Source organism: Ruditapes philippinarum, unplaced genomic scaffold (assembly GCF_026571515.1).
Source record: "Ruditapes philippinarum isolate M1 unplaced genomic scaffold, ASM2657151v2 ctg4543_1_1_1_1, whole genome shotgun sequence".
Lineage (NCBI taxonomy): Eukaryota > Metazoa > Mollusca > Bivalvia > Venerida > Veneridae > Ruditapes > Ruditapes philippinarum.
Genome location: NW_026864367.1, coordinates 5996 through 32258, shown reverse-complemented (window position 1 = coordinate 32258; position 26263 = coordinate 5996). Strand labels below are relative to the sequence as shown.

Genomic DNA, 26263 nt, shown 5'->3' with positions numbered 1-26263 from the left:
CCAAAAATGCACGGGAAAAATTAATATCTATTTCATTCTAAAACGTCAGAAAAAGTATAATTATTATTTTAAAATTGGATTTTATGTTTCGTGGTTAAATTTGTTTTCTTCTTAGAGTTTCCAATAGAAACGTTCTTTAAAGGCCGTTCCAGTGGGTTGAAAAAAAACTGTCGTTAAATCTACCGTGTGTAGAAACATTTTAAGCATAACAAATTTAAAAAACGTTGATAAAACTTTGTTTATTTTATTTCACTCTATAATTTTTCAAACGAAATACAAATTATTACAAGTGAAGTAAATGTAAGACTTAACTCGTTTGCGATATTAAAATAGCGTACTTGGTTTGATTGTTTTGCATGTGCTGTTTGGCACTCCATTGTGACGTCACATAAACAACATTTTCTTAGACCATTTTCTTTCATTCTAGATAGTTTTCACAACAAAATTCGACAATTTTTTTTATATTTATCAGAATTTCCAAAAATAAATGGCGCCTTCAAAGTGAAAATACACAAGGAGATAATAAGACGGCGAGTGCATTGTTGTAGAATAATGCACACTTTGGTCCTTCTTTGTTTATATAGAAAAAATTCCAATATTGTTAGAATTTTTGAGTTTCAAAGTTGTGGTAAAGTCCCCACTCTGCTAGGGCAGTCAGGTGGTAATCTGGATGCTTAATGCAGAAGCACATACATCTTAAAACATCCCCATGCTGTTTTGAGACCAAAACAAAACCTGTCAATCCAGGGCCAGACAAAACATAAAAACTTAGCTCATTTCCCCTAGACAGGTGCGGAAGGGCCTGGGTCACAATTGACTGGTATATAAAATGTTTACCATTGTAGGTATATACTCTATCAAGCTTCTAGCTAACTAGAGATCAATCGGTCTAATCATTAGACCATTCTTGTCTGAAACAAAACATGAAAGGGGCACGTAAAATATCCCACTTCCAATCATTCCTGGAAGTTGTTATATGAATAGCAATATCTAATATGCAATGAAAAATTATGAATAAATATGAGTTTCTTAACTGAAAAATGTCTTCTTTTTTTTCATTTACAGAAACAATGACATAAACTGGGTAGATTTTAATACTAAATTTATTGAACATGTTGAATAAATCCATATTATGTAGGCCTCTCTGGTGAGCAGAGCATAATGTTGTTTTATTCAATGATTTCAATACATTTAGTATTGAATCTACATGAATATGATCTTCTATTTATCACATTAATTCTTAATTTTATTTCTTATAAAAAAAAAACATGTGCAGTTTTATGTATTTTGTTATGAAAAATTCAGGCAGATTATATGATCACTTGCCTATTAATTCACAACTATTTACTAGTTATATAACCTTCCAAAATAAAAAAATCTTTATTCCATTATTAAATATATCAACTTCATAATTTTTGTTTGCATCACAAGTAAGTACTCACCTTTTTTATTACTGATGTTACTAGCAGTAGAGAATTCTTCGACCTCACATGCTGACATGCAATCCTTTATATTCAAATTTGTAAAGTGCCTTTATACCGTATAGTGATATTATAACGGCATATACATGTATATAAATTCCATCAAAAGCTATAGTTTTTTAACTGTAGTTTTACCTTCATCACTGTTTTTCTGTGACAAGTTCATGTCTTCTAACAAACAGTTCATATCCCTTGTATTGCCATCACATCTTTTGTATCTGCATCATTTCAACAACATTTTTTATCGATATACAAATTACTTTTTGTTAAACTGTACACAAATGGATCTCTGGTCTGTTCATGTCCGTTCATATGTCAATGAACAAAATAGTTTGTTTTATCTAGGTTGTTCAAACTTAGATATTGGTTAGAAATATTTGCTTCTCTTCATAAAGTGACGATTTGAAATAATTTTGACAGGACTTTGTTTTGGTCATGCTGCAGGACATTCTATTCTTTTCATTCTGTTAGGAACAATTCTAAAGTATTGTTTGAATATTATGAATCATTTTGTTTGTTTTGTTGGTTTTTTTTAACAATGATATTCTTTATATCACAGTAACTGAACTTGTTTTTATATATTTTGAATAGTCTTTATTTTTGTTTGTCCTTTCTTTCACTCAATTCCTCTATCTTTGACTTAGTCAAAGCCTGCCAAAATGAGAGAGGCAAATATTTCTAAGCTGTGACCTTAATCCTTTCCTCCAAATTCGACACAGGATCTGTAAGACCACTTGTGTCAACTGCTATCTTTAAGAATAATGTATCATCTTTCAAAAAACCATGATTTGGGTTTTGCAGCATCTCAAGGCGAATAAACAGGGGACACCCTGATGCGATGTTCATATCAGAAGTTGGTCGCTTGAATGACGAGCTTTGAGGGTCAGGTCTGAATGAATCTATCACATGTTCGCCTCCGGTTTGGTTAACAATGCAGAAGGTCACACGCTGACTAAATGGCCATTTTAACAGGGCATCATAATTCCCTCTCATAACCACGAAAAACAAGGAAAGATGCGATCCCTTGCCCATTCCATCTCCATTTGGGTAAAGCCTGGCACACATTTTATAACCTCGACGTGTTGTATAGAATGGTGGCGAGTAGATACTGATTGTCCGTCCTTGGACAGCATCCTGGTGTTTCTTGGTGAAGTCGTGAACCCTCCACATGAAGGTTCCATCATAGCTAGCAGCTTCCATCGACTGTGCTTTCAGTTCCAACTCGGCCATCGACATGTCTTTTAGTGCCAATGATCTTTCCAAAGATCGGATTTTATTCTGACTCTGTTCAAGGTTAGATTCCATTTCCCTTCTGTGCCTTTCAAGCTTCTCTACTGCTGTAATAGTTTTCTCAAGCTCTCTATGTAAAGCACTGGCTATTCCCTCAAAGGTGCCAGTTTTAACATCTAATCTTTCATTTACAGACTGCAAATTCATCTCAACCTGCTGTCGTATCTTTGCATCAATATTTGATGCACCACTACTTCCAGTACCAACCCCAGAGTCAGAGAGTTGGCTAATTCCAGTACCAACGCTTGTCTGGGTACGGAGTTGTTGTATCTGGCCCTCAAGTAGTGTAATCTTCTCATTCATTTGGAAAGAAGCTGCTGTACTTTCTGAAACCGATGTCTGAAGTTGAAGCTCTGACCCCTTGACTTCTTCAAGAGTGGCAGCAAGTTTAGAAACCTCTTTGGCAATCCAAATTTCATGTTTCTTCTCCCTAAAGTGGTCTTGATAGTGTCTTCTTTCAATCTTAAAACACACACAAAATATTTTTATAAAAGGGTTTCTACATATACTTGGCAGAAACATTTGATCAACAATCTGGCAGGCCATATTTAACTGGCTAAATACTTTAAATGGATTTGTCCAGCTTTCATTTTTAGAACTATCCATTAAAACTTTTGGGGATATAATTATAAAAATTTGCATATTGTCAGAAAACAATATACAGCCTTGGCAAGCTGCACAGATGGGCAGGCTGGCCTAGCTCTAAAGTAATGGTAAAGGCTTATAATGAAATTCCAGCAGTTAAAGGGTTAATAACTGGTACCTCCAATGATAATGTCTTTTTTTTAACCTATTTGTTTTTGTACATCATGTAAAGAAATAATCTCATCTTTAATTTCATAAAAACTGACATCCCAGTTGTCCTACAAGAATATTTTATCCTGTATCTGTTGTATTTCTCAAATGGACATGTCAACCAGAGTTTTGGGACTGTGCATTATCAATAATTACTATCGGCCAACAGAATAGAGCCTGGTCAGACTGTACAGTGGGTAGACTGGCCTGGCTCTATACTGGTAGCGAATGCTTATCACTTTCAGTTCCATTAGGCCTCAGAGTTAATCATGTTTCCAGGGCATGTACATGTCTAAACAAGGGCACCGCATGCCGTGTTAATGCTCACCTATTACATGTATTAAAATAACAACTTTTGACAAAAAGTAAGTTAAACAAGAGGGTCAAGATGGCCCTAGATCGCTCACCTGACCCATGAAACTCATCAGAACAATTACCTAGACAAGCATTTTCACCAAGTTTCATGACAGGTGAGTCCTGTGACCTAGTTTTTCATCCAGGAGGACCCATGTTCGAATTTATTCCAGCAATTACCTAGACAAGCATTCTGACAAAGTTTGATGACAATTGAGTCAAGTTAACAAGGTTTTTCTATCTATTTTTAGCTCCTGCGACCTAGTTTTTCATCCCAGATTACCAATGTTCGAACTCATCAAAGCCATTACCTAGACAAGCATCCTGACCAAGTTTGATGATGATTGAGTCAAAAATGTGACCACAAGAGTGTTAACAAGGTTTTTCTATTTTTAGCTCCTGTGACCTAGTTTTTCATCCGAGATGACCCACCTTCGAACTCATCCGAGCTATTACCTAGATTAGTATCCTGACAAAGTTTGCTGATGATTGAGGCAAAAATGTGACCGCTAGAGTGTTAACAAATAAGTGTGGACAGATGATGGCAACGTACATTCAACGATCCTAAAATCTCACCCTGAGCTAGCCTAGGTGAGCTATACAAGAGGGCCATGATGGCCCTGAAATCGCTCACCTGTATAAAGGCCCCCAGGGAGTGGCCAATTTTAACCCAAGGGCTTTTTTTTTAACAAACTCGGTAAACACCCATTTGAAGATGTTTCATGATAAATATCTAAGCTTTAGCTCTAAAAAGACTTTTTAAGTTTTTACTATACACATATAGGGAAAAATAATGACCCCCCACCCCCCTTCTGGGCGGGGCCAATTGTGTCCCCAGGGATTTATTTCAACAAACTTGGTAAACACTCGCTGGAAGATAATTCATGCTTAATAGCTAACTCTAGCTCTTTGGGTTTTTTAACTGAAGATTTTTAAGTTTTTACTATATACATATAAGGAAAATCAATGATCCCCGGGGCGGGGCCAATTTTAACCCAAGTGCCCTTATTTGAACAAAAATGGTAGAAACCCATTAAATATCTTAGCTCTAAAGGTTTTTTAAAAGAACATTTTTTAAGTTTTTACTTTATACATAAAGGGAAAAACAATGACCCCCTGGGGTGGGGCCAATTTTGACCCCAGGGCTTTTATAAGAGATGTTTCATGCTTAATAGCTTAGCTCTAGCTATTTGGGTTTTTTAAAAGAAGATTTTTTAAGTTTTTACTATAAACTTTAAAATACAAATAAAGAAAACCAATGACCCCCCCCCAGGCGGGGCAAATTTTGACCCAAGGGCATTTAAAAAAACAAACTTGGAAAACACTGACTAGATGATGTTTTATGCCAAATATTGAAGCTCTAGCTCTTACGGTTTTCCAAAAGAAGTGATTTTAAGTTTTTACTTTCGGTTGCCATGGCAACCAGAGTTCTGCTTGGAATTAAATTTTGAACAATTTTTAAAGTTGACTACCAAAGGAACATTCCTGTGAAGTTTGGATGAAATTGGCTTAGTGGTTTATGAGGAGATGTCATTTAAAGTAAAAGTTTTCGGACGGACGGACGGACGAAAAGCGATCACAAAAGCTCACCATGTCACTTTGTGACACATGAGCTAAAAAAGGCCTTAGTCCATAAATGTACCTTTCAGAATTATGCTGCTTGTCTAACGACTGCCTCTTGTCTTAATATTAGCAAATATTCCAAGTTTCATACAGATACCTTTAAAATTGTTTGAGTAATGAACTTCACATTAAAGTTTTTGCATGATGACAACCATGATGCAGCAATCATAAACAATGAGCTAATAAAATCTCATACAAGAAACATGGCAATGCCATGAAACCAGGTTTTCAATAATATCACCATTGTAGATAAATATGTTGTATTTGAAATACAAATACAAGCAACAAACAATGTAACTATGTGCAATGTAAACATGAATAATGTAGGAGGAATTGCCACAGAGGAAGTGTTCACTATAATTATATTCTGTATAAGGAAAAAAAACAAAGGGCCATAATTAAATAAACAAGAACCGGTTGAACCGGGTGATGCTCCCCGAGAAGGTTCTGGACACAGGAAAGTATAAAAAAAATGAACAAAGGGCAAAAAACTCCAAAATTAGGCAAAGCGGAGTTATGTTTTTTTTTGCACTGCACTTCTATTCAATGAGATCTATCTATCTATAAAGTTTCCTGATGATATCAGAGTTATGTCCCGGGTAAAAAGTCAAAGTGTAAAAATGAACAAAAGGGCAATAACTCCAAAATTAGACCAGGCTTTGTTTAGGTTCTTTAAGCATTGCAGTTCTATCCAATTATATCTAGCTACCTACAAAGTTTCATGTTGATATCTCTTATAGTTTTTTAAAGTATTGGTCCAGGACAAAAGTCAAAAAGTAAAAATAAAACAAAGGGCAATTACTTCAAAATAAGGCAAGGCAGTAGTTTAATGATTCTTAAGCACTGCACTTCCACCCAATGAGACCTATCTATCTACAAAGTTTCATGTTGATATCTCTTATAATTTTAGAGTAATGTCCCAGACAAAGTTCAAAGTGTCAAAATGAACAAAGGGCAATTACTCCAAAAATAGGCAAGGCAGAGTTACGGTTCTTGTGCACTGAACACCTTCTCAATGAGATCTATCTACCTACAAAAGTTTCATGTTGATACCTCTTATACTTTTAGAGTTATGTCCCGGACAAAGTTCAAAAAGTAAAATAAACAAAGGGGGATAATTCAAAAATTAGGCAAGGCAGAGTTACGGTTCTTGTGTGCACTGCACACCTACTCAATGAGATCTATCTACCTACAAAGTTTCATGTTGATACCTCTTATACTTTTAGAGTTATGGTCCCGGAACAAATTTCAAAGTGTAAAATAAACAAGGGGGGATAATTCAAAAAAAATGGCAAGGCAGAGTTACAGTTCTTGTGCACTGCACACCTTCTCAATGAGATCTATCTACCTACAAAGTTTCATGTTGATACCTCTTATACTTTTAGAGTTATGTCCCGGACAAAGTTCAAAGTGTAAAAATAAACAAAGGGGGATAATTCAAAAATTAGGCAAGGCAGAGTTATGGTTCTTGTGCACTGTACACCTATTCAATGAGATCTATCTACCTACAAAGTTTTCATGTTGATACCTCTTATACTTTTAGAGTTATGTCTCGGACAAATTTCAAAGTGTAAAATAAACAAAGGGGGGTAATTCAAAAATTAGGGCAAGGCAGAGTTTACAGTTCTTGTGCACTGCACACCTACTCAATGAGATCTATCTACCTACAAAGTTTCATGTTGATACCTCTTATACTTTTTAGAGTTATGTCCCGGACAAAGTTCAAAGTATAAAATAAACAAAGGGGGATAATTCAAAAAATTAGGGCAAGGCAGAGTTACGGTTCTTGTGCACTGCACACCTACTCAATGAGATCTATCTACCTACAAAGTTTCATGTTGATACTTCTTATACTTTTAGAGTTATGTCCCGGACAAAGTTCAAAGTGTAATAAACAGGATTTTCAATGTTAATGTCACTGTGACCTTGACCTTGGAGCCAGCCATGCGGAACATGCGTTCTGCACGTCATCTTGATGTGGTAAACATTTGTCTGAAGTTTTCATCAAAATTCTTCAAAGGGTTGAAGAGTTACAGAGCGGACAGGATTTTTCAATGTTAATGTCACTGTGACCTTGACCTTTGGAGCCAGCCATGCGGAACATGCGTTCTGCACGTCATCTTGATGTGGTAAACATTTGTCTGAAGTTTCATCAAAATTCTTCAAAGGGTTGAAGAGTTACAGAGCGGACACAATTTCGTTTGACGCCCGCCCATCCGCCCATCCGCCCAGCCGCCCATCCGCCCATCCGCCCATCCGCCCGCCATACCCCAATCTAATAACCAGGATTTTCAAAATTGAAAACCTGGTTAAAAATGTCAAGGCTTATGTTTGTTTTACCAGATTTTAATGCTAAATTTAACAAGTTTTTAGTCATATCTCAGCAGTGGATCAACCTAACAGCATTTCCTGGATAACTAACCAGTAATTATCAACTTTTTCGCATGTGACTGACTACTCATCCAACATGATTTCTGAATCATTAGTGAAAAAGGGCTTATCCTGGAACCCAGCAAGTGTAAGCCTTTCATGGGAGTCATATACAAATAATTGATCAATATTCTCCCATAATGACCATTATATTACATATGTCCTTTAAAATTCCAACAAATATAATCAACCAGAACATTATGGTATTAGGTCATCAACATCATTCTGTATCACAACTGTATATGACACAGGGTGAGAAAAATCTGCAGCCTGACCGGGACTCGAACCCCGGACCCTCAAAATACCGTACCACGGCTCTACCGACAGAGCTATCAGGCCGCTTACACATCTGTCCTAAATAGTGAACAGTTCTGAATGGTGATATATACAATACTGGTTTTCATTTTCAATCAATTTATATTTGTGCATATAACTCATGCAGTAATTGTCAGCAAAATATCTACAAGTATTTAACAAATATAAGTATACATTACCTCTCCACATCCTACAGGGCATTGTATTTTCTCTTTCTGACATTCCTGCAGTTGATGATAGGTCATCTAGAAAATATACAGCAATAGGTATTACATCAAAAAATGTTTACATACATAATTGAAATAAACTGATATACATTATGATTAATCATAAAACAAAAGCCACCGCCGGGCGGAGGCAACGGTCAAATTTTATATTTTTTCTAAAATCAAACCCAAAATTTTAAATACGTTTTAAACAGATCTTAAAAAAAGAAAGTTAAATAAAAAATTAAGCGTTTCCTTTATTAACTTTAATAGGTCTGACTAGTCACACTTGCTGTTTTGTCCAAGTATGAATCCTTTCCATGAATAAATGACAAAGTTAAGAAAATATAATCAAAATTCAATCATTTGACAGTCAAAGTCATTTACAGGTCAAAGTCATTTTAGGGATAATCAGTGAAAATTGAATAATCTGACCTTAAAGGTCAAGGTCTTACATTAGTCAAGGTCAATTTGTGCTAGATATACATGAAGGTCCTGACCTAAATGATGTTTCTTATTATAAAGTAAATCAATTATTAAATAAACTAGTTACAAAAACCTTGACACTCAAGTTTAATTTAAGGTCAAGGTCAAATCTTAATTATTCAATATATTTTTTGGTAGCAAGTCATGTTTTGCTCATGTTTGAATCAAATCTGTACATAAATAACAAAATTAAGACACTTTAATCAAAATTCAATAATTTAACCTTAACCATGGCAGTCAAAGTTATTTAAAGCTCAAGGTCAAGGTCAGTTCAAACTTTTAAAAGGTCTAGTTCAAAATACTGTTTTGTCAAAGTATAAAGATAAACCATTTCTTAATTATCAAGTTATTGTCAATTATAGCAAAAAATAGTGAAAATTCAATAATTTAACCTTCAAGGTCAAAGTCACAAAAGGGCAAATGTCAGTTGAGTTTGTTATATAATAAGGTCTAATCCTAAAGAATGTTGTGTTATAATATGAAGTCAATCCATTCATTAATATTAAAGTTAAAGCCAGTTACAGCAAAAACAAATGACATTTTCAATAATTAGACCTTCAAAGCCAAGGTCATTTACGAGTGAAGGTCAAGGTCTGTCTTTGGTAAATTAAAGGGCTATCCTTAAACATTATGTTCAAGTTTGAAGACAATCCATCAAAAAAGAACAAAGTAATAGGCACTAATAGCAAAAAAACAAGCAAAATTTAGACATTTGACCTTGAAGGTTGAGGTCATTTATGAATTAAAGTCCAAATTAGTCTGAAGGTCTTGTCCGAAGGGTTGTTGTGACACCAGGAACTCAAAAAAGTGATGATCAAGGTTAAAGATTGCAGAACCCAACACTGACATGACTGTAACAATATCTCTACGTTATTACAACAACAAAAAAGTAGAGCTAAAAATATAATTAAACTCATTTGCTCCATACTATTACTTAAAGGCCAGTGACTTTTTTCTGTTTAAGTTGGGGTTGTTATTGACAAATGTTGAACATTTCCAATTTAATGTTGTACAATTCCTAGATTATTGCTCTCTTAACTTCCTAATACCCAATATCTGAGGGTCATTTGTGAAATTAAGAGAAAAAATATCATGGAATGACTTCTTAAGTTCTAAAAACACACCTCTGTGACATGACTGAACATCATGCTATAACAGCAGAGCTCATATAAATTTTTATCACTTTCAGAAAAGCAATTTGATATAAAAAACTAGACCTGTAACAAGAATCTGTTGCCTATCAGATCCTTTAACTTAGATAACATATCTGTCAGCAAATGTTAAAGCAGCATGGCTACAGATTCAACCTACTTTTCGTGAAAATTTTGAAAATGTATTTAAAAGTAAATTATTGTGAAGTGAACTTTACACATTGCAAACGGCACTTACAATCCACGTGAATTACAAAAAAGAGGTCAAAATATAGGTAAATACCTCTTACTGTGTTAGTAAAGCAGTAGAACTATGGTGATCAATACTGCTAAATCAGTAATAAATGTTAATAATTAATCAAATATTGAATCTTTTTTACATTTTTTAAGATCCTAATACATTTTTCGAAATATTTTGGCTCATCTGGAGGCATGCAGCTTTAAAGAGAGGGGCCCAAAGTATGAAATATAACAAGATTAGCAACTTACCCTTTCTCTAAGCACCTTCCTGCCACAATCAACACATTGCAATTCAACCTTTCTACAATCTCTCTCCAGATGTGTCTGTTTTTGTAATGAAAAATAATTACATTTGTTGAAAAAAAAAATAACATACTAAGAAACATGTTCAAAGAAGGCTTGAAGCTTGTGTTCATATGCTTTTTGTTATTTTTTGTTGGTTTATTTGACTGTGTTGTAGTCACACCGACACAGTATATGTCATATCCCAACTTTCCAGGACTCATACTGTTCGCTTACAAACCCTATTACAAGTAGAGAAACTGATAGCGAACAGCATGGATCCTGATCAGACTACGCGGATGCGCAGGCTGGTCTGGTGGATCCATGCTGGTCACAAACGCATAACGCATAACACATACAGTAAAGGTCATAATTCTATCAAAATCATTGCTGTTGGTTAGGGTACTGGTTAAGGATCTAGAATTATCATCAAAGCAATATAATGTATGATTATAATTTCAAATGAATTCCCTTCAATGATTAAAGCACCACTTTATAAAATTCATAAAAATAGAAATAGCTACATTTCATTGATACAAGAGCGATCAGTAATCACATGTGTCGCCTCATGATGGCCAATTTCATGTTGGGACAAATTTTGTGACAGACGGACAGACAGACGGACAGTGCACAACTAGACTTGGTATTGATCATTCCTGTAAAGTTTGGATAAAATTGCACCAGTAGTTTATGAGGAGTAGTCCGGACAAGCTTTTGTGTATCTGGCAACACACAGAAAAAAACACCTTTTTATCAAAGGGCCATAACTCGGTAAAAAATCATTCAACCGGAAAACCCCTGCAATATGCGCAAGGACTTGAGCTACAGATCAATCCTGTAAAGTTTCATTGAAATTGCATTAGTGGTATAAGAGAAGTAGTCCGGACAAACTTTAAAAATAAAAATTATTAAAGGGCCATAACTCTGACAAAAATCATTGGACCGGAAAATGCTGACAATATGCACAACTAGACTTGGTACTGATCATTCCTGTAAAGTTTGGATGAAATTGCACCAGTAGTTTATGAGGAGTAGTCCGGACAAGTTTTGTGACGGACGGACGGACAGACGGACGGACAGACAGACAGACGACGGAGAAGTGATCCCTATATGTCGCCACTACTCCGTAGAGGCGACACAAAAATGGCTTTCCTATTAACTTTAACTTTTACTTTGGTGTTGAGTTTTATAAGCTAAAATGCCTGCAACCTCATTGTGGCAAATTTGGAAGCAAATTTGGAAGCAATTTGTGTTTATATTAGAAATTTCCCGTTTGGGTCATTTGAACATCTACCGAAAACATAAGTAGAAGCTCATGAGGATTTTTCCTAATTTAACCGTAAATATTTCTGCATTACATCTTTTTTTAATTTGTTAATTACATCATTGTGAATGGTAGACCAAGTGCATTTTGAAGCTGTAACAGTAATAGTTTATTGGTGACCAGAACAAATGGGAAAATCCTGCTGTAAATTTGAAAAGTTAACAATGTGACGTTTTGATTTCCTGTGCACATGCACAAACTAATTGTAGTATTTATTGTCATATTAAAATTCATACAAAAACAAAAGTTTTGCCCAGGAGCTTTCCATTTAAAATCATAATTTCAGAATAATATTTACTTAGATTTTCAAAGATACCATCATAAACTATGAATCTTAAGTTTTTAGGTTTGTTTGTTTTGTTTGATTGGGTTTTACATCACACCGACACAGTATAGGTCATAATATTATGACCACATTCCACCTTGACTGGTGTAGGAAGACCTCAGGTGCCCATCTATGCATTATTTCAGGTACAAACTTGCACCTGAGTAGAACCACCGACGTTCCATAAACAATCTGTATAGCTTCCTCACATGATATAATCCAAGGTTCCTGAGAAGATTCGGACCTACTGCGGAGAAGGGCAAGTGGTTAGAAGTCAATGGTATTAAACCACTCCACCATGACTGCTCCATGATTCAACATCAAGTAGAAGATCCTGCAGTCCCTCTCATAAATTTGTATTTTAAACAAAAGTAAATCAAAAAATCATAAAGTTCAAACCTGTAAGTGACTTCTAAGGACACCTTGTTGACAGTATGGGCAAGCTTGTGTTTTATAATCACATGCATTGAAATGTTCCTGAAATTAAAAAAAAAATGTTAATGATAAAACTGTAAAATGGCAGAAAATAACAAAATTAATAATGCTGATGCTAAAAACCAAAGTCCAACAATCTTTCCTTTAACCATTTACATAATTATGTTACATGTTCACCAAAAACTATTAAAGACCTCACCATCTGCAAGAGCCTGGTCAGACAGCATGGGTGACCAACAGAAAAGTTTACAAAGGACCTTCCCAGTATTTCATGAATTTCAGTATTCCTTAATCTAGTTATTGACAGGAAACTTACTTTCTATCGTTAGTAACAGTGACCTTGACTTTGACCCTTGGGGACCTTAAAGCAATTCCAGGCCATGTCTTGACATAAGCTTGCTTAAATCAAGTTTCATTGAAATATCTCATTCAAAATGGTAATTCCACAGTACATTACCTCATATTGTTTGAAAGTGCCTTTCCATGGGCAATCCTTGCTGTCACAAACAACTGCAAGCCTCTGCATCTCTCGCCGAATTGCATTGTCAGGAAATATCTTCAGAAAAAAAAATAATATAACATCAGGTTATTGTTATCGTTGGTTTGCATTGTCTAAAAATATTTTAAGAAATAAAGCAATGAAATATAACATGATGTAAGTGTTATAACTAGTAACTGAAGACCATTGACATCAATAAAAAGCCAGGTCATCTTGAACTTGTTCAAGCAGTCGGACCAAACTTAATAATCTAAGCAGCGTAATTATATCAAATCAAGTGGGATGAGTTTGTCAACTGGGATAATGGTCAAGGTGCCAGCTTCTAAACCCAGGTAAGAGGAGATCAAACCCTTTTGTCTCAACACATGACACCTGTACTGGTCAGTTCCAGGAAGTGGACTCAAGCATGCAATCTGATAAGCTTTATATGCTTTCATCACAAATAAGAAAATTCACATAACCTATATCATATATTAATATTGGTAGAGCTGTCGGCAATGAAAACAATGTACCTTCAACATTTTTTTGTTAATTAATAATTGATACACATTTTGAAAAACAGATAATTGTTGACTACTTTATTAAATGACCAGAAATTATGAAAATTTACCCAAAAACATGTACAGATTGAAGCAGGTGTCCATGTCTTAAACTATGCTGTCTTTATGTAACAGACATACTTTTTAGCAGTGATGAGAACAAAAGTCATGCCATTGGCATTTATAAACAGAAACATTGTAATTGTATGACAGAGCAATTATGTTTTTTACTGAAACCATGACTGTAAAACAGTATGAAAGTGAAATATAGACAAGTAATTGTTGAAATATAAGTGAATCATTTATATTTTTCATCAAATATCAATATGCAATATGTTTTGTACTAAATGAATGACAGCTCTAAATATGGATATTCATGCTAATTAAAACGGGCCTTATTATCAAAGGTTATACAAAAAAAATTACAAACCTGTTCTGGGGAAATCATACTAGGAGCTTCATTATCTTCTTTTTCACATTGTGTGCATTTAATCTGCTCACCTGACCTTTCAATTGGAAAAAAAAAAAATTTGATAAAATTTGTTCACTAATAGTAAAATAACATGATTTAGAAATTATATAGAATACTATTTGGTAAGCGAGATATATTAAACAATGGAATTAAACATCATTCCATGACAGAAATACATCAAGGCATTTATTACACTTTTGTTGTATAGTTATATTCCCATACAATTATTTGTTGAAATTTCTTGATCAGGCAAAAGTGATATTTCATCCTTATATGAGAAATCAAGGGCCAAATAACATGTCACAAATGACTGACTATTACAGGTTAATACATTAACACATTTCATGGCAATAAACTGTTGAATCAAGGCCTGCATCTCCTTATCATCTGGATTTATTTCTTGTTTTTTATCTTGTTTGTTTGTTTGTTTGTTTGTTTGTTTCATTTTACGCCTTTTTCCAACAGTATTTCAGTCATATAGGCGGGTAGTTTCCTAACCATCGTTCCTGGAGAGTTACACCAGTACTAGACTACCTTCCTCCGCGCTAAACTACCAAAGCATCTCCCGGGGATCGAACCCACGCCAGAGAGGTAACTGGATTAGAAGTCATCGACTCTAACCCCTCGACCACGGAGGCGGCTTCTGTTTTTTATCTACCATGGCTCAGATACCTAATATTGTGTAAACTTAATTGATATAATGTTCAAAATTTGGTTCATATTCTTCAAAATAACCTCATGTTGTTTTCTTTTACTGTTGCTATCACAGTTATTTCATCAATATTTGTTTAATAAAGAACAATAACTCTAAATCACTTCTGTTAAATATTGCTGGTTTCCTACCTTGGCTGGGATATAATACTTGTTTACAATTAAAAAAAAAAAGAAAAAATTATTACTAATTTACTAATATAAATATGTACCCTACACCAGCTATTTCATCAGTTAAAGCTCATGAATAGGCTGTAAATAAATTTGTCTGATTTGCCTCATAGGGCCGGGCATTGCACCAATGTCTGTTTTACCTTAAGAGACATAACTCAAATGTCTGTTTTAATTCAAGGGACTTAACTCGAATGTCTGTTTTACCTACAGGAATGTAACTAAAATGTCTGTTTTACCTGAAGAGATATTACTCAAATTATGTCTGTTTTACATCAAGGGAAGTAACTCAGACGTCTGTTTTACCTCAAGGGAAGTAACTCATATGTCTGGTTTACCTTAAGGAACCTAACTCAAATGTTTGGTTTACCTCAAGGGATGTTACTCATTTTTTTGGTTTACCTCAAGGGATGTAACTCAATTTTTTTGGTTTACCTCAAGGGATGTAACTCAATTTTTTGGTTTACCTCAAGAGATGTATCTCAATTTTCTGGTTTACCTCAAGGAATGTAACTCAATTTTTTGGTTAACTCAAGGGATGTAACTCAATTTTTTGGTTTAACTCAAGGGAATAAAATGTCTCATTGATCTCAAAAGACATAACTCAAAAGTGCATCTTTGCTGGTGATTTATTACCTTGAACTTCATCATCAAATTAGATATAAAATGTGACCAATATTGGATAGACTACAGTTGAAAACTTCAGCTGTCTGACAAATTAATGTTATTTCAGGGACAATTACTCTAAATTTCTGAGTTATTACTAAACCTTGAGCTTATGCATGATGTTTTGGCCCATCAGAGGTTACAAATATCTAAATCATTCACCAAACACAAATGTATAATTATCCAAAATATAGTGAAAACAAATTAAGTCCTTTTATCAAATGTTTAAAATAAAAAATTATATACAGGGAACTCTAATCAAAAGTTGATAAATATTAAAGCAGCATGCCTCCAGATTTGTGCTAATTTTAATGGACATTTTGAAAATGTATTTACTTAAATAACAAATATTATGAAATGAACAAAGAAAGTAATTTACACATTGCAAAGGGCACTTACAATTGAAATAACCTTTTAAAAAACACCTTAATTATGCAGTAGAAGTATGGTGATGGCAAATTCAATCTTTAATTGCACATAATATAATATGTAAATTATTACTTGATTCTGAAGTCATTTCTTGAAATTTTAGAATATTTGCTCTTCAAATATTTTTGGCTCATCTGGAGGCATTCATGTTTAATTATTATTAAATGAAAACATCATTCTTAAAAACTTGAGCTGATGGTTTGTTTGTTTGTTTTTTGTTGTTTTTATGCAATATTGTAAAAAAAATTATTTCGAAAAAGAAAGAATATAATTATATGCCATACTGTAAGCTCTTAACTTATCAAGTAATATATATTTACTATCATTAAAAGTATATGTACTGACTATTTTGATAATAATGATAAAATTACCTGATATTTGAATGAATACATGACTTGCAGAATCTATGGCCACAGAATGACTGGACAGGTTCTCTCAATACCTTACTGCAGAAATTACAAGTAAACTTTGGATCAAGTGTCCCGTTCCGAAAGATTTCTCTTGAATACCCTCCTTGCATATCAGCTGCCATTATTAAATAGTAAATAATTTTTTTTTTAAAAAAACGCCGACAACACTTAAGGAAACAAAATTGTCAATACTGCTACTTGAGGTATCAAGTTTCTCTCTAACTGGAGAGAGATGAATAATTGTCTATTACATGTGTTGTTTCATATATTGTTCATTATTTTTTCCTGTATGTTACTTTCATTTTTGATGTATCATTTATCTTAATTTTTCCTCCAACAAACTGTCCTGAATAACTGCTTATCTGAAAAATGAAACATAATTATTTGTATTACAAGGTCGTTTGTTGGTTTGTAAGTAGTATAAAAGAAAGACAAAAGTTTAAAACATAAAAATAATTAAAGGGCAATAATTCTGCAAAAATAATTGAACTGGAATATGCTGTAGATATGCACAACTTCACTTGGCACTGATCATTGACGACAAAAACATGTTCCTTTTAAATCCTAGCTTACGTTGCAGCATGTATCAGCTATTGCATAGCAGAAAACATAAAAATAACAGGCAAAAAACCCTTTTTCATTCAAGGGCAATAACTCAGCAAAAAAATCATTCAACCAGACAACCACTAAAATATAGGCAGCTAATAGAAGTGCAACTAAAATGTAAAGTTTCATACAAATTACATTACTTGTATAAAAACAGTATTTCAGACACATCTTTTTTTTTTCAAAAATCATTAAAGGGCCAAAACTAACAAAAGTCATTAAACTGGAAAATGCAGAGAATATGCACGACTAGACTTGTTACTGATCATTTCTGTAAAGTTTGGATGAAATTGCACCAGTTCTGTTAACTCCTTTCCTGATTAAATCTGATTTAACTTCAGGTCTACTTATTTCTTACATGTAGATATGACGAGTGATTACTCCTTAACCATGAAATGGATTTCCCGAGAAAGCTATTTTTAGCCATGCAATAAAACCACTTTTTACAACAGTGATTTTTCTTACTTAATTGGGAAGAGGCCTTATCCTTTTGTTTTTGGGAAAAAATATTGCTAAAATTGCTAATTTGGGAAGTAAAAAAGCAGGTTTAGGTTAAGATATTTGGGAAAACTGCATGATTTTGAAGAAAATTTCAATTGGGAAGAGGCCCTTTTTCGGAGTCTGTTATATAAGCAGAAAAATCACTGTACAAATAGGCATTAGACGAAGAATCAAAGTACAGTTGTTTGTGGAAGTAAAACAAATTGATTTTTGTTGGAAAAAGAATTGCTTGAAGTTATTTGAAAAGAGTAAACTGAAAATAATAATCTCAATTTTAATGGGCAAGAATGTATTGCCAGTTTACAGGAAGGCTATATGAGCAAGGCCATGGTTGTTCTCGAAATCATGAAAATTATCAATATTGGTTTTTCAGCAGATAAAAATAGAAATCGCATCACTTTCAAAATTATGATAGATCACTGATAATTGGCTGTTTGAAAGGATACGAGAAGGTGACCACCAATAACTGATCATCAGATCTAAAATTATAGCTGATTAAGGAGCTGATTTTAATCAGATTGTTTCTTATTTAACATACTATATTTTCACCTTCAAAAAGCCACAGGTTGTTTTGAAAATTGAAAAAAAAAACACACAGCATCAAAGAGATAGTACACTTTGGGTTACCTATTGTTCCTCTAGCCACATAAGTATCCAAATGTAAACAACAGAGAAGTGATCTCTACATGTTCATGCTGCTTTGTAGCATGCAACACAATTTTTTTCTTATCACTGAAACTATCATTAATAAAAATAGCAGTTTGTCTGATTTTTTTCACTTTAATCATCATAATGAGATGTGATGTCAACATCAGTTTCCTAAAAACCAAAGTGTAATATTAGTCAAGGTACCAGTTCCGGTTTCTTCAAAGCTAATTTCATTGAAATATTATTCTGGCATTTGAATTTTTTGTTGATAATATAATGCAATGTGTGTCTAACCAGGGCTTCCATTAATGGAAGTTCGGGAGTTATTTACTCCTTGATTTTGGCTTGTGACTTCCAAAATGTAATGCTTTTCCTTTTTTACCTACATAATGTGACGTCTAATGTTAGACATTTTGCAGTCTCTGACTTCCAAATTTTAGGACTTTATGGAAGCCCTGCTTACCATCTATTATTCGAGACATTGAAATATGAAAAAAAAATTCAAAACAGAGCACTAAGATTAAGTTTTATTGATATATATGACAGGTTAATGTGCTAGGATTGACAAATATACAACTTATGATGGTCCCCTAACCATGGTGCCAATTTGTTCTTGTTATCAAGCAAATTGTACAAATAACAAGAGGGCCATGATGGCCCTGAAGTTGCTCACCTGTATATACCCCCCCCCCCCCCCCCGGAGCAGGGCCAGTTTAAACCTCAGGGCTTTTATTTGAACAAACTTGGTAGACACCCATTAGAAGATGTTTCATGCTAAACATCTAAGGTTTAGCTTGTTGGGTTTTTGAAAGGAAGATTTTTTTAAGTTTTTTCTTTACAGATATATTTAAAAACAATGACACCCCTGGGGCAGGGCCAGTTTTGACCCTAGGGCTTTTATTTGAACAATCTTTGTAGACACTTACTAGAAGATGTTTCATGCTTATTATCTAAACCCTAGCTATTTGGTTTTTTTCGAAGAAGATTTTTAAGTTTTTGCTATACACATATAAGGAAAATGAATGTCCACCAGGGCAGGGCCAATTTTGACCCAAGGTCTCTTATTTGAACAAACTTGGTAGACATCCATTAGAAGATGTTTCATGCTAAATATCTTAGCTCTAGCTCTTTGGGTTCTTTAAATTAAAGGAAGATTTTAAAGTTTTTACTATATTTATATTGGGAAAATCAATGACCCCCTGGGGCGGGCCAATTTTGACCACAGGGCTTTTATTTGAACAAACTTCGTTGATACGCATTAGAAAAAGTTTCATGCTAAATATCTTAGCTCTAGCTCTTTTGCTTCTTTAAAAGAAGATTTTTAAGTTTTTACTATATGTATATAAGAATTATTGACCCCCAGGCGCGGGCAAATTTTGACCTCAGTGCTTTTATTTGAACAAATTGGTAGACACTCACTAGAAGATATTTCATGCCAAATATCTAAACTTTAGTTCTTTGGGTTCTTTAAAAGAAGATTTTTAAGGTTTTACTATATGCATACTGTATAGGAAAAATCAATGACCCCCTGGGGCGAGGCCCCAGGGCTTTTATTTGAACAAACTTGGTTGATATGCATTAGAAGATGTTTCATGCTAAATATCTTAGCTCTAGCTCTTTGGGTTATTTAAAAGAAGATTTTTTAAGTTTTTACTATATACATATAGGGAAAATCAACGACCCCCTGGGGCAGGGCCATTTTTGACCCCTACTTTGTAGACACTCACTAGAAGATGTTTCATCCTAAATATCTAAGCTCTAGCTCTTTGGGTTTTTTTAGAAGAAGATATTTAAAGTTTTTTCTTTTGGTTGCCATGGCAACCAGAGTTAGGCATGAAATTAAATTCTTTGAACAATTTTCAAAGGTGACCACCAAAGGAACATTCCTGTGAAGTTCAGACCTGGGGTAATCACTAATCGTAATCATCGATTTTTTAATTGATTACATGATTACACTGTAATCATCATGTAATTGATTACCTTGCTGAAAATTGGTTACATTAATTGTAAATGTAATTAATCAATTACAGCTTAAATTCAGTCAGTAATTATGATTACAATTTGATTGATGTTGATTACTTTCAGATTTTACATGAAACTATTGAAATTCAAATGATTTATTTCACATGTTACAGTTTAACTAAGGTAATAAAATATCAAGTGAGACATTTTAAGACATCACTCATAATGAAGAAATAAGTTTTCATCCATACAGTTGACCAAATTCTAACTGAAAGATAGACATCATTGTTTGGCTTGTATTCTAACCAAAATGTCAAAATCATTGGATTTATGATGTTTTTGAATTTCCTAAAGAAACATCTGGAAATGTGACAGCACAGTGTAAATTGTGCCCGAAGAAGATAAATGGAAACACTATGTCACATTCAAATTTCATTACCCACATACAGGTATGTTAAATTTTGTTTCACATATTTTGGTTTAACCATGTTTTAAAAAGTTTTAAACAATGAAGATAACTTCTTTACTTTGTATATTCTAGAGTTTATGTCGGAAGACAGACAAAACCCCACCAGTTAAAACCCCACCACTCAAAATTTTATAGAGTGGACAAAACCCCACCACTAAATTTTATAGAGTGGACAAAACCCCACCACTAAATTTTACAGAGTGGACAAAATCCCACCACTTACCAATTATTGGGCAAGATTTGATGAACAAGCAATTATCATAGTATTGCAAGCAATCCATAAGTCCCCTACCGGATAGAACCCCATCAGCATTCTGAAGGGCCATTGGCCATTCAGGCATTCACTAATGTGTAAATTTTCTCTATTTTAAGTAAATTTGTTGGAAATGTTCCTTTAAAGTGATCACAAAGGAAAGTTTTTATGAAACAGACAGACAGACGGACGATGAAGGAACACTCTAAAGTTAATATTTTGAAACATCCCTGTTACCAAAATATAACATTTTAAAAAGCAAAATTTTTAAAGAGGAGATAACTCTGGAATTAAAGATGCAATTTCATAAAAAGTTTCAGCTTTTTTTACTAATCACAAATATTGTTATATTTGCCATGTTTTAAGGCCTATTTGTTGCCAAGGCAACCAATTTTTTTTTCAAAATAGGAAGAACAGATATGACATGCATAATCTCAAGACTGCCATCTACCCATATGTCAAATTTCAAAATATTTCCAGTACTTTTTGAGTTTATCACTGGATTCAGTTTATGTGTAAAATTTTCCATATTTTCAGTCTATGTGTTGCCATAGCAACCAGAATTTTCAACAAAGGAAGAAAAGAAAAGACGTGTATAATCTCCAGACTGCCATCTACACATATTACAAGTTTCATAAAAATATTTCTATTACTTTTTGCGTTAACACTGGATCCAGTTTATGTGTAAAAATTGCCATATTTTCAGTCTATTTGTTGCCATAGCAACCAGAATTTTCAACATAGGAAGAAAATAAAAAACGTGCATAATCTCCATACTGCCATCTATCCATATATCAAGTTTCATAAAAAAATTTCCAGTACTTTTTTTGCGATATCACTGGATCCAGTTTATATGTAAAATTTGCCATATTTTCAGCCTATTTGTTGCCATAGCAACCAGAATTTTCAACATAGGAAGAAAAGAAAAAGACGTGCATAATCTCCATACTGCCATCTATCCATATATCAAGTTTCATAAAAATATTTTCAGTACTTTTCAAGTTATCGCGGGATCCAGTTTTGTGGACGGACGTGTAAAAATTGCCATATTTTCAGTCTATTTGTTGCCATAGCAACCAGAATTTTCCACATACGAAGAAAAGAAAAAGACGTGCATAATCTCCATACTGCCATCTATCCATATATCAAGTTTCATAAAAATATTTTCTGTACTTTTCAAGTTATCACTGGATCCAGTTTATATGTAAAATTTGCCATATTTTCAGCCTATTTGTTGCCATAGCAACCAGAATTTTCAACATAGGAAGAAAAGAAAAAGACGTGCATAATCTCCATACTGCCATCTATCCATATATCAAGTTTCATAAAAATATTTTCAGTACTTTTCAAGTTATCGCGGGATCCAGTTTTGTGGACGGACGGACGGACTGACGGACTGACAGACAGACGGACGGACAGACGGACAGACGGACGGACAGACGGACGGAGGGTAAACCTAAAGTCCCCTCCGGTAAACCGGTAGGGGACTAATTAAAATATATTTAATATACAGTACACAATTTCACATTTTATTTTTTAATTTCAATATAACATTTGTGTAATATAAGAGATTATACAAATAATTTACAAATCAACATCAAAGAGTAGTCATTTATTTGAGACTGTGCCACATTTATGACCTTAAATTATCCATTATTTTTAGTTTCTTCAAATTCATTTCTTCAATTTATTTATATAAAAAATAAACTACTTACTATTAATCAAGAATGCAGCACATTTTCATCAATTAATGATTAAGAAATAGCACATTTTTATAGCACATTTCTAATTTATTCAGTTCAGTCAATTTTCCCTCATTGTACTTCATTGTACTTAGTTTAAGTGGATATCCGATACTGTGGCTGATAGCCTGAAGAAACTCGGGTACAGTCTTCTCCTTATTGATGAGTTGTTCACACATTCTTTTGAGTTTCTGCTGATGCACAATTGTTTGTTTTTTAACATTTTTACAAGAAAGTTTTGTCTACCCTATAAAACTGAAGTGGTGGGGTTTTGTCCACTCTGTAAAATTAAGTGGTGGGGTTTTGTCCACTCTATAAAATTTAGTGGTGGGGTTTTGTCCACTCTATAAAATTTTGAGTGGTGGGGTTTTAACTGGTGGGGTTTTGTCCTACATTTGTTTATGTCAGATGCATATTACCATACAGTATTTTAATTATATGCAACAGTTATTTTGTAAGGTGATAGACAATGTGTCTATATTATAATGGAAACTGTTGTAACATTGAAGTGTTTGTAAAAAAATTGATAATTTCTTTGTAAAGTCTATTGTCTCTTTGCATACAAAAATTTATTGTTTTCACACCTGTTTTAACACATGTATACAGCATATTGTACAATTGACACTTTTCAAAATTTCTGTTGCAGAGAGTTCATTATGAAACCTCCACCAAGAAGACTGAGGACCATTCCTGCATCATCAGCCCCTGTAGAGCGTTTGCTTAGTGTTGTTGGTAAAATTTTCCGTCCTGATACTGATAGATGCAGTCTGACTGACAGAAGGTTTCATGAAAACTTATGATGCTAAAGTGCAATGCTAAAATATGATAAAGTGATGTGACAGGAACTAAAAGTGTGTTAAAATGATGACTGTTGATGAGCTGGAAATCCTTTGTGTATATAATGTATATAATGTATAATTATACTAAATAGCATTAAGAAACTTTTGTTTATAGTTATACATTGAATGTAATCAATTATCAATCAATTACTTTCTTAAAGTAATTGTAATTTAATTGATTACAGAGGCAAGTCTGAGTAGTCAATTGTAATCAATTACAATAAAATCTGAAAGTAATTGTAATTAAATCAATTACTGATCAATGTAATCATCCCCAGGTCTGGTGAAGTTTGGATGAAATTGGCTAAGTGGTTTATGAGGAGATGTCATTTAAAGTAAAAGTTTACGGACGATGGACGGACGCAGGGCGGACGCCGGACGAAAAGCAATCACAAAAGCTCACCTTGTCACAAAGTGACATGTGAACTAAAAAAAATTATACAGTATTTACCATTTTATTAAACTGTGTTTAACTGTTGCATCTTGATTTTAATATGTCATTCATAGAATAACTGAATGATTTAAATTAGACACACCTACAATTTTTTGGATTTTGAATCTTTTGAATGGGACAATTTAACTATGATACATGTATGTAAATTGACATTTGGCTTCATGTGCGTTAAAAACTAAAAATCTTTTAATAAGTAAAGGGCAAATACTACAAATACTGAATAAATCCACAAGAAAACCCCAAGTTGCATAAGTACACATGTTGACCAACATTCTTGTAAACTTTCAGACATACAGGTCATAAACTTTTTGAGTAACGTGCGACACAAGTAAAATATTGTAAATTTTTACTAAGTCAAGGGCAATAACTCTAAAAATACTAACAATATCCACACGAAAAAACCCAGGTGCACAATTACACATGCTGATCAACATTCTTGTAAGGTTTCACAACTCTTAGTCAAATACTTTTTTTAGTAACGTGCGACACAAGTTGAAAATTGGTAATTTTTACTAATTCAAGGGCAATAACTCTAAAAATACGAAATATATCCACACGAAAATACCCAGGTGCACAACTACACATGCTGATCAACATTCCTGTAAGGTTTCACAACTCTAGGTCAATAACTTTTTGAGCTATGTGTGATACAAAAAAGGATACGGACGGACAGATGGATGGACAGATGGATCGACAGACAGACAAGAGTAAATCTAAATTCCCCCCTATAGTGGGGGCGCAATAAAAAAATTGTCCTTACCTAATGATCTGTAAATTGTCCTTACCATATAGTACTACTGTTGGTCGGAAAATAGCTCATGATCTAATGTTTCCTGTTTCTTTGATATCTAATTATAATTTATACCTTGTAATACCTTACAACTCATAAATGGGATCCCTAGTACACATCATGGTGATACCGCCCTGGCACGGAGTTGAAAAGTGTATGTAATATGTGGCCCTGGTCAGGTGATACTGTTCTAAAATTAAGACTAAATATTAGATATAGATCTATGCTAAATATAGATGTGGGTATTCCCATTCCGTGTATTTGGTTTCCCATGTTCTGTTTTCTTTATGCGTATGATTTTTTTATCTTTAATAATGCTTCAATTAATAAATACATGAATTTCTAATGTTGATAAAAACACAGTTTTAAAATTGTAATATAAACATAATTATTATAAACAACGCTTCAACAGCTACTGCAGTACAGTACAAAAACTGTCACTGACCCAGTTTCGGAAGTGGCCGTTTTGCATGAAAATTTCAAATCACAAGGTAACAGTAACATCAGTATGCATAATACATGTAGTCAAGTTATCACTTACCAGAAGTTTCCTTTTCAAAAAGATTCTAATATAGGGTTAATTCCGGAAAGTACGGACGCTTTTCGGCATTGATGCATCGTGAATCACGCCATGACATCATGCAAAGGATATCCTAAATACGATTGGCTGTTTTCATTTGGATGACAATCTACACGGGCTTTTCCGTTATGCCAAACAAACAAACTTCAGCGGTAACATTACAATTTGCACATTTACAGTGTGGCCATACCACGTGACATTGACGTCATTTTCGGCATCATTGCCAAGACAAATATTGCTCGATTCGGACAAGAAAATAGTCATAAATATTTTATTTCTGTACCAATTTCTTTGCGATATGCACCAGTCTACGGGGAAAAATATAAGCTTTCCACAGAATATTGGATATTCGTCAGTTTATAAGCCATTTTATCAAACACTTTGCATAACCTTGAAAGTTGCTTGTATTAGAGCGGGCTTCAGTTGCAAGCTATTTCGTTTTCTGGCGTTATCTGGTCTATGCCATGAATAAAAAGTCAGGTTTACATCAACCGGGAGTACGGAAGGCAAAACTCTACCTAAATATGTTCATATTTTTATTATGAATGACATAAATCTTACATTTTTCTTCAATTGTCAATTCTGGCACCAGTTCCAAGTCGAAAAAAAGGACTACAGTTTAAAGCAGATTTTAGAATTTGTTGCAAATGCGAAGCAACATGCCTACCGTTCTCTTTCTACAATTTAGTTTATCTTTGTTGATCTTTCACAGAGAGATTGTGAAAAAACTGATTGTTCCTTAAAGCAATAACACTTATACTTGTATCGCAATAGTGCACGTCAAA

General features: G+C 33.8%; 1 protein-coding gene across 2 annotated transcripts; it reads right to left on the bottom strand.

Annotated features, from left to right (window-relative positions):
- Nucleotides 1–1258: 1258 nt before the first annotated feature.
- LOC132725349 (TNF receptor-associated factor 2-like) lies at nt 1259–25515 on the bottom strand. Of its 2 annotated transcripts, none has more exons than XM_060710456.1 (8): nt 25440–25515; nt 16596–16996; nt 14206–14281; nt 13195–13293; nt 12702–12779; nt 10621–10695; nt 8468–8533; nt 1259–3233 (listed from the first exon to the last, which is right to left on the bottom strand). In XM_060710456.1, the coding sequence occupies exons 2-8, from the start codon at nt 16754–16756 to the stop codon at nt 2160–2162; spliced, it is 1629 nt and encodes a 542-aa protein (XP_060566439.1). In that variant the 5' UTR covers nt 16757–16996; nt 25440–25515; the 3' UTR covers nt 1259–2159. The 2 variants fall into 2 exon arrangements, with proteins under 2 accessions (XP_060566439.1, XP_060566440.1); XM_060710457.1 differs by lacking the exon at nt 25440–25515 and adding an exon at nt 24869–24883.
- Nucleotides 25516–26263: the final 748 nt, after the last annotated feature.

What these genes read in the sequence shown, in the direction of transcription:
- LOC132725349 (XM_060710456.1), bottom strand. Translation starts at nt 16,756, where the DNA reads ATGGCAGCTGATATGCAAGGAGGGTATTCAAGAGAAATCTTTCGGAAC. An exon ending in TGTATTCATTCAAATATCAG is followed by an intron (nt 14,282 to 16,595) that starts GTAATTTTATCA and finishes TCCAATTGAAAG; the next exon opens with GTCAGGTGAGCAGATTAAAT. An exon ending in GTATGATTTCCCCAGAACAG is followed by an intron (nt 13,294 to 14,205) that starts GTTTGTAATTTT and finishes TTTTTTCTGAAG; the next exon opens with ATATTTCCTGACAATGCAAT.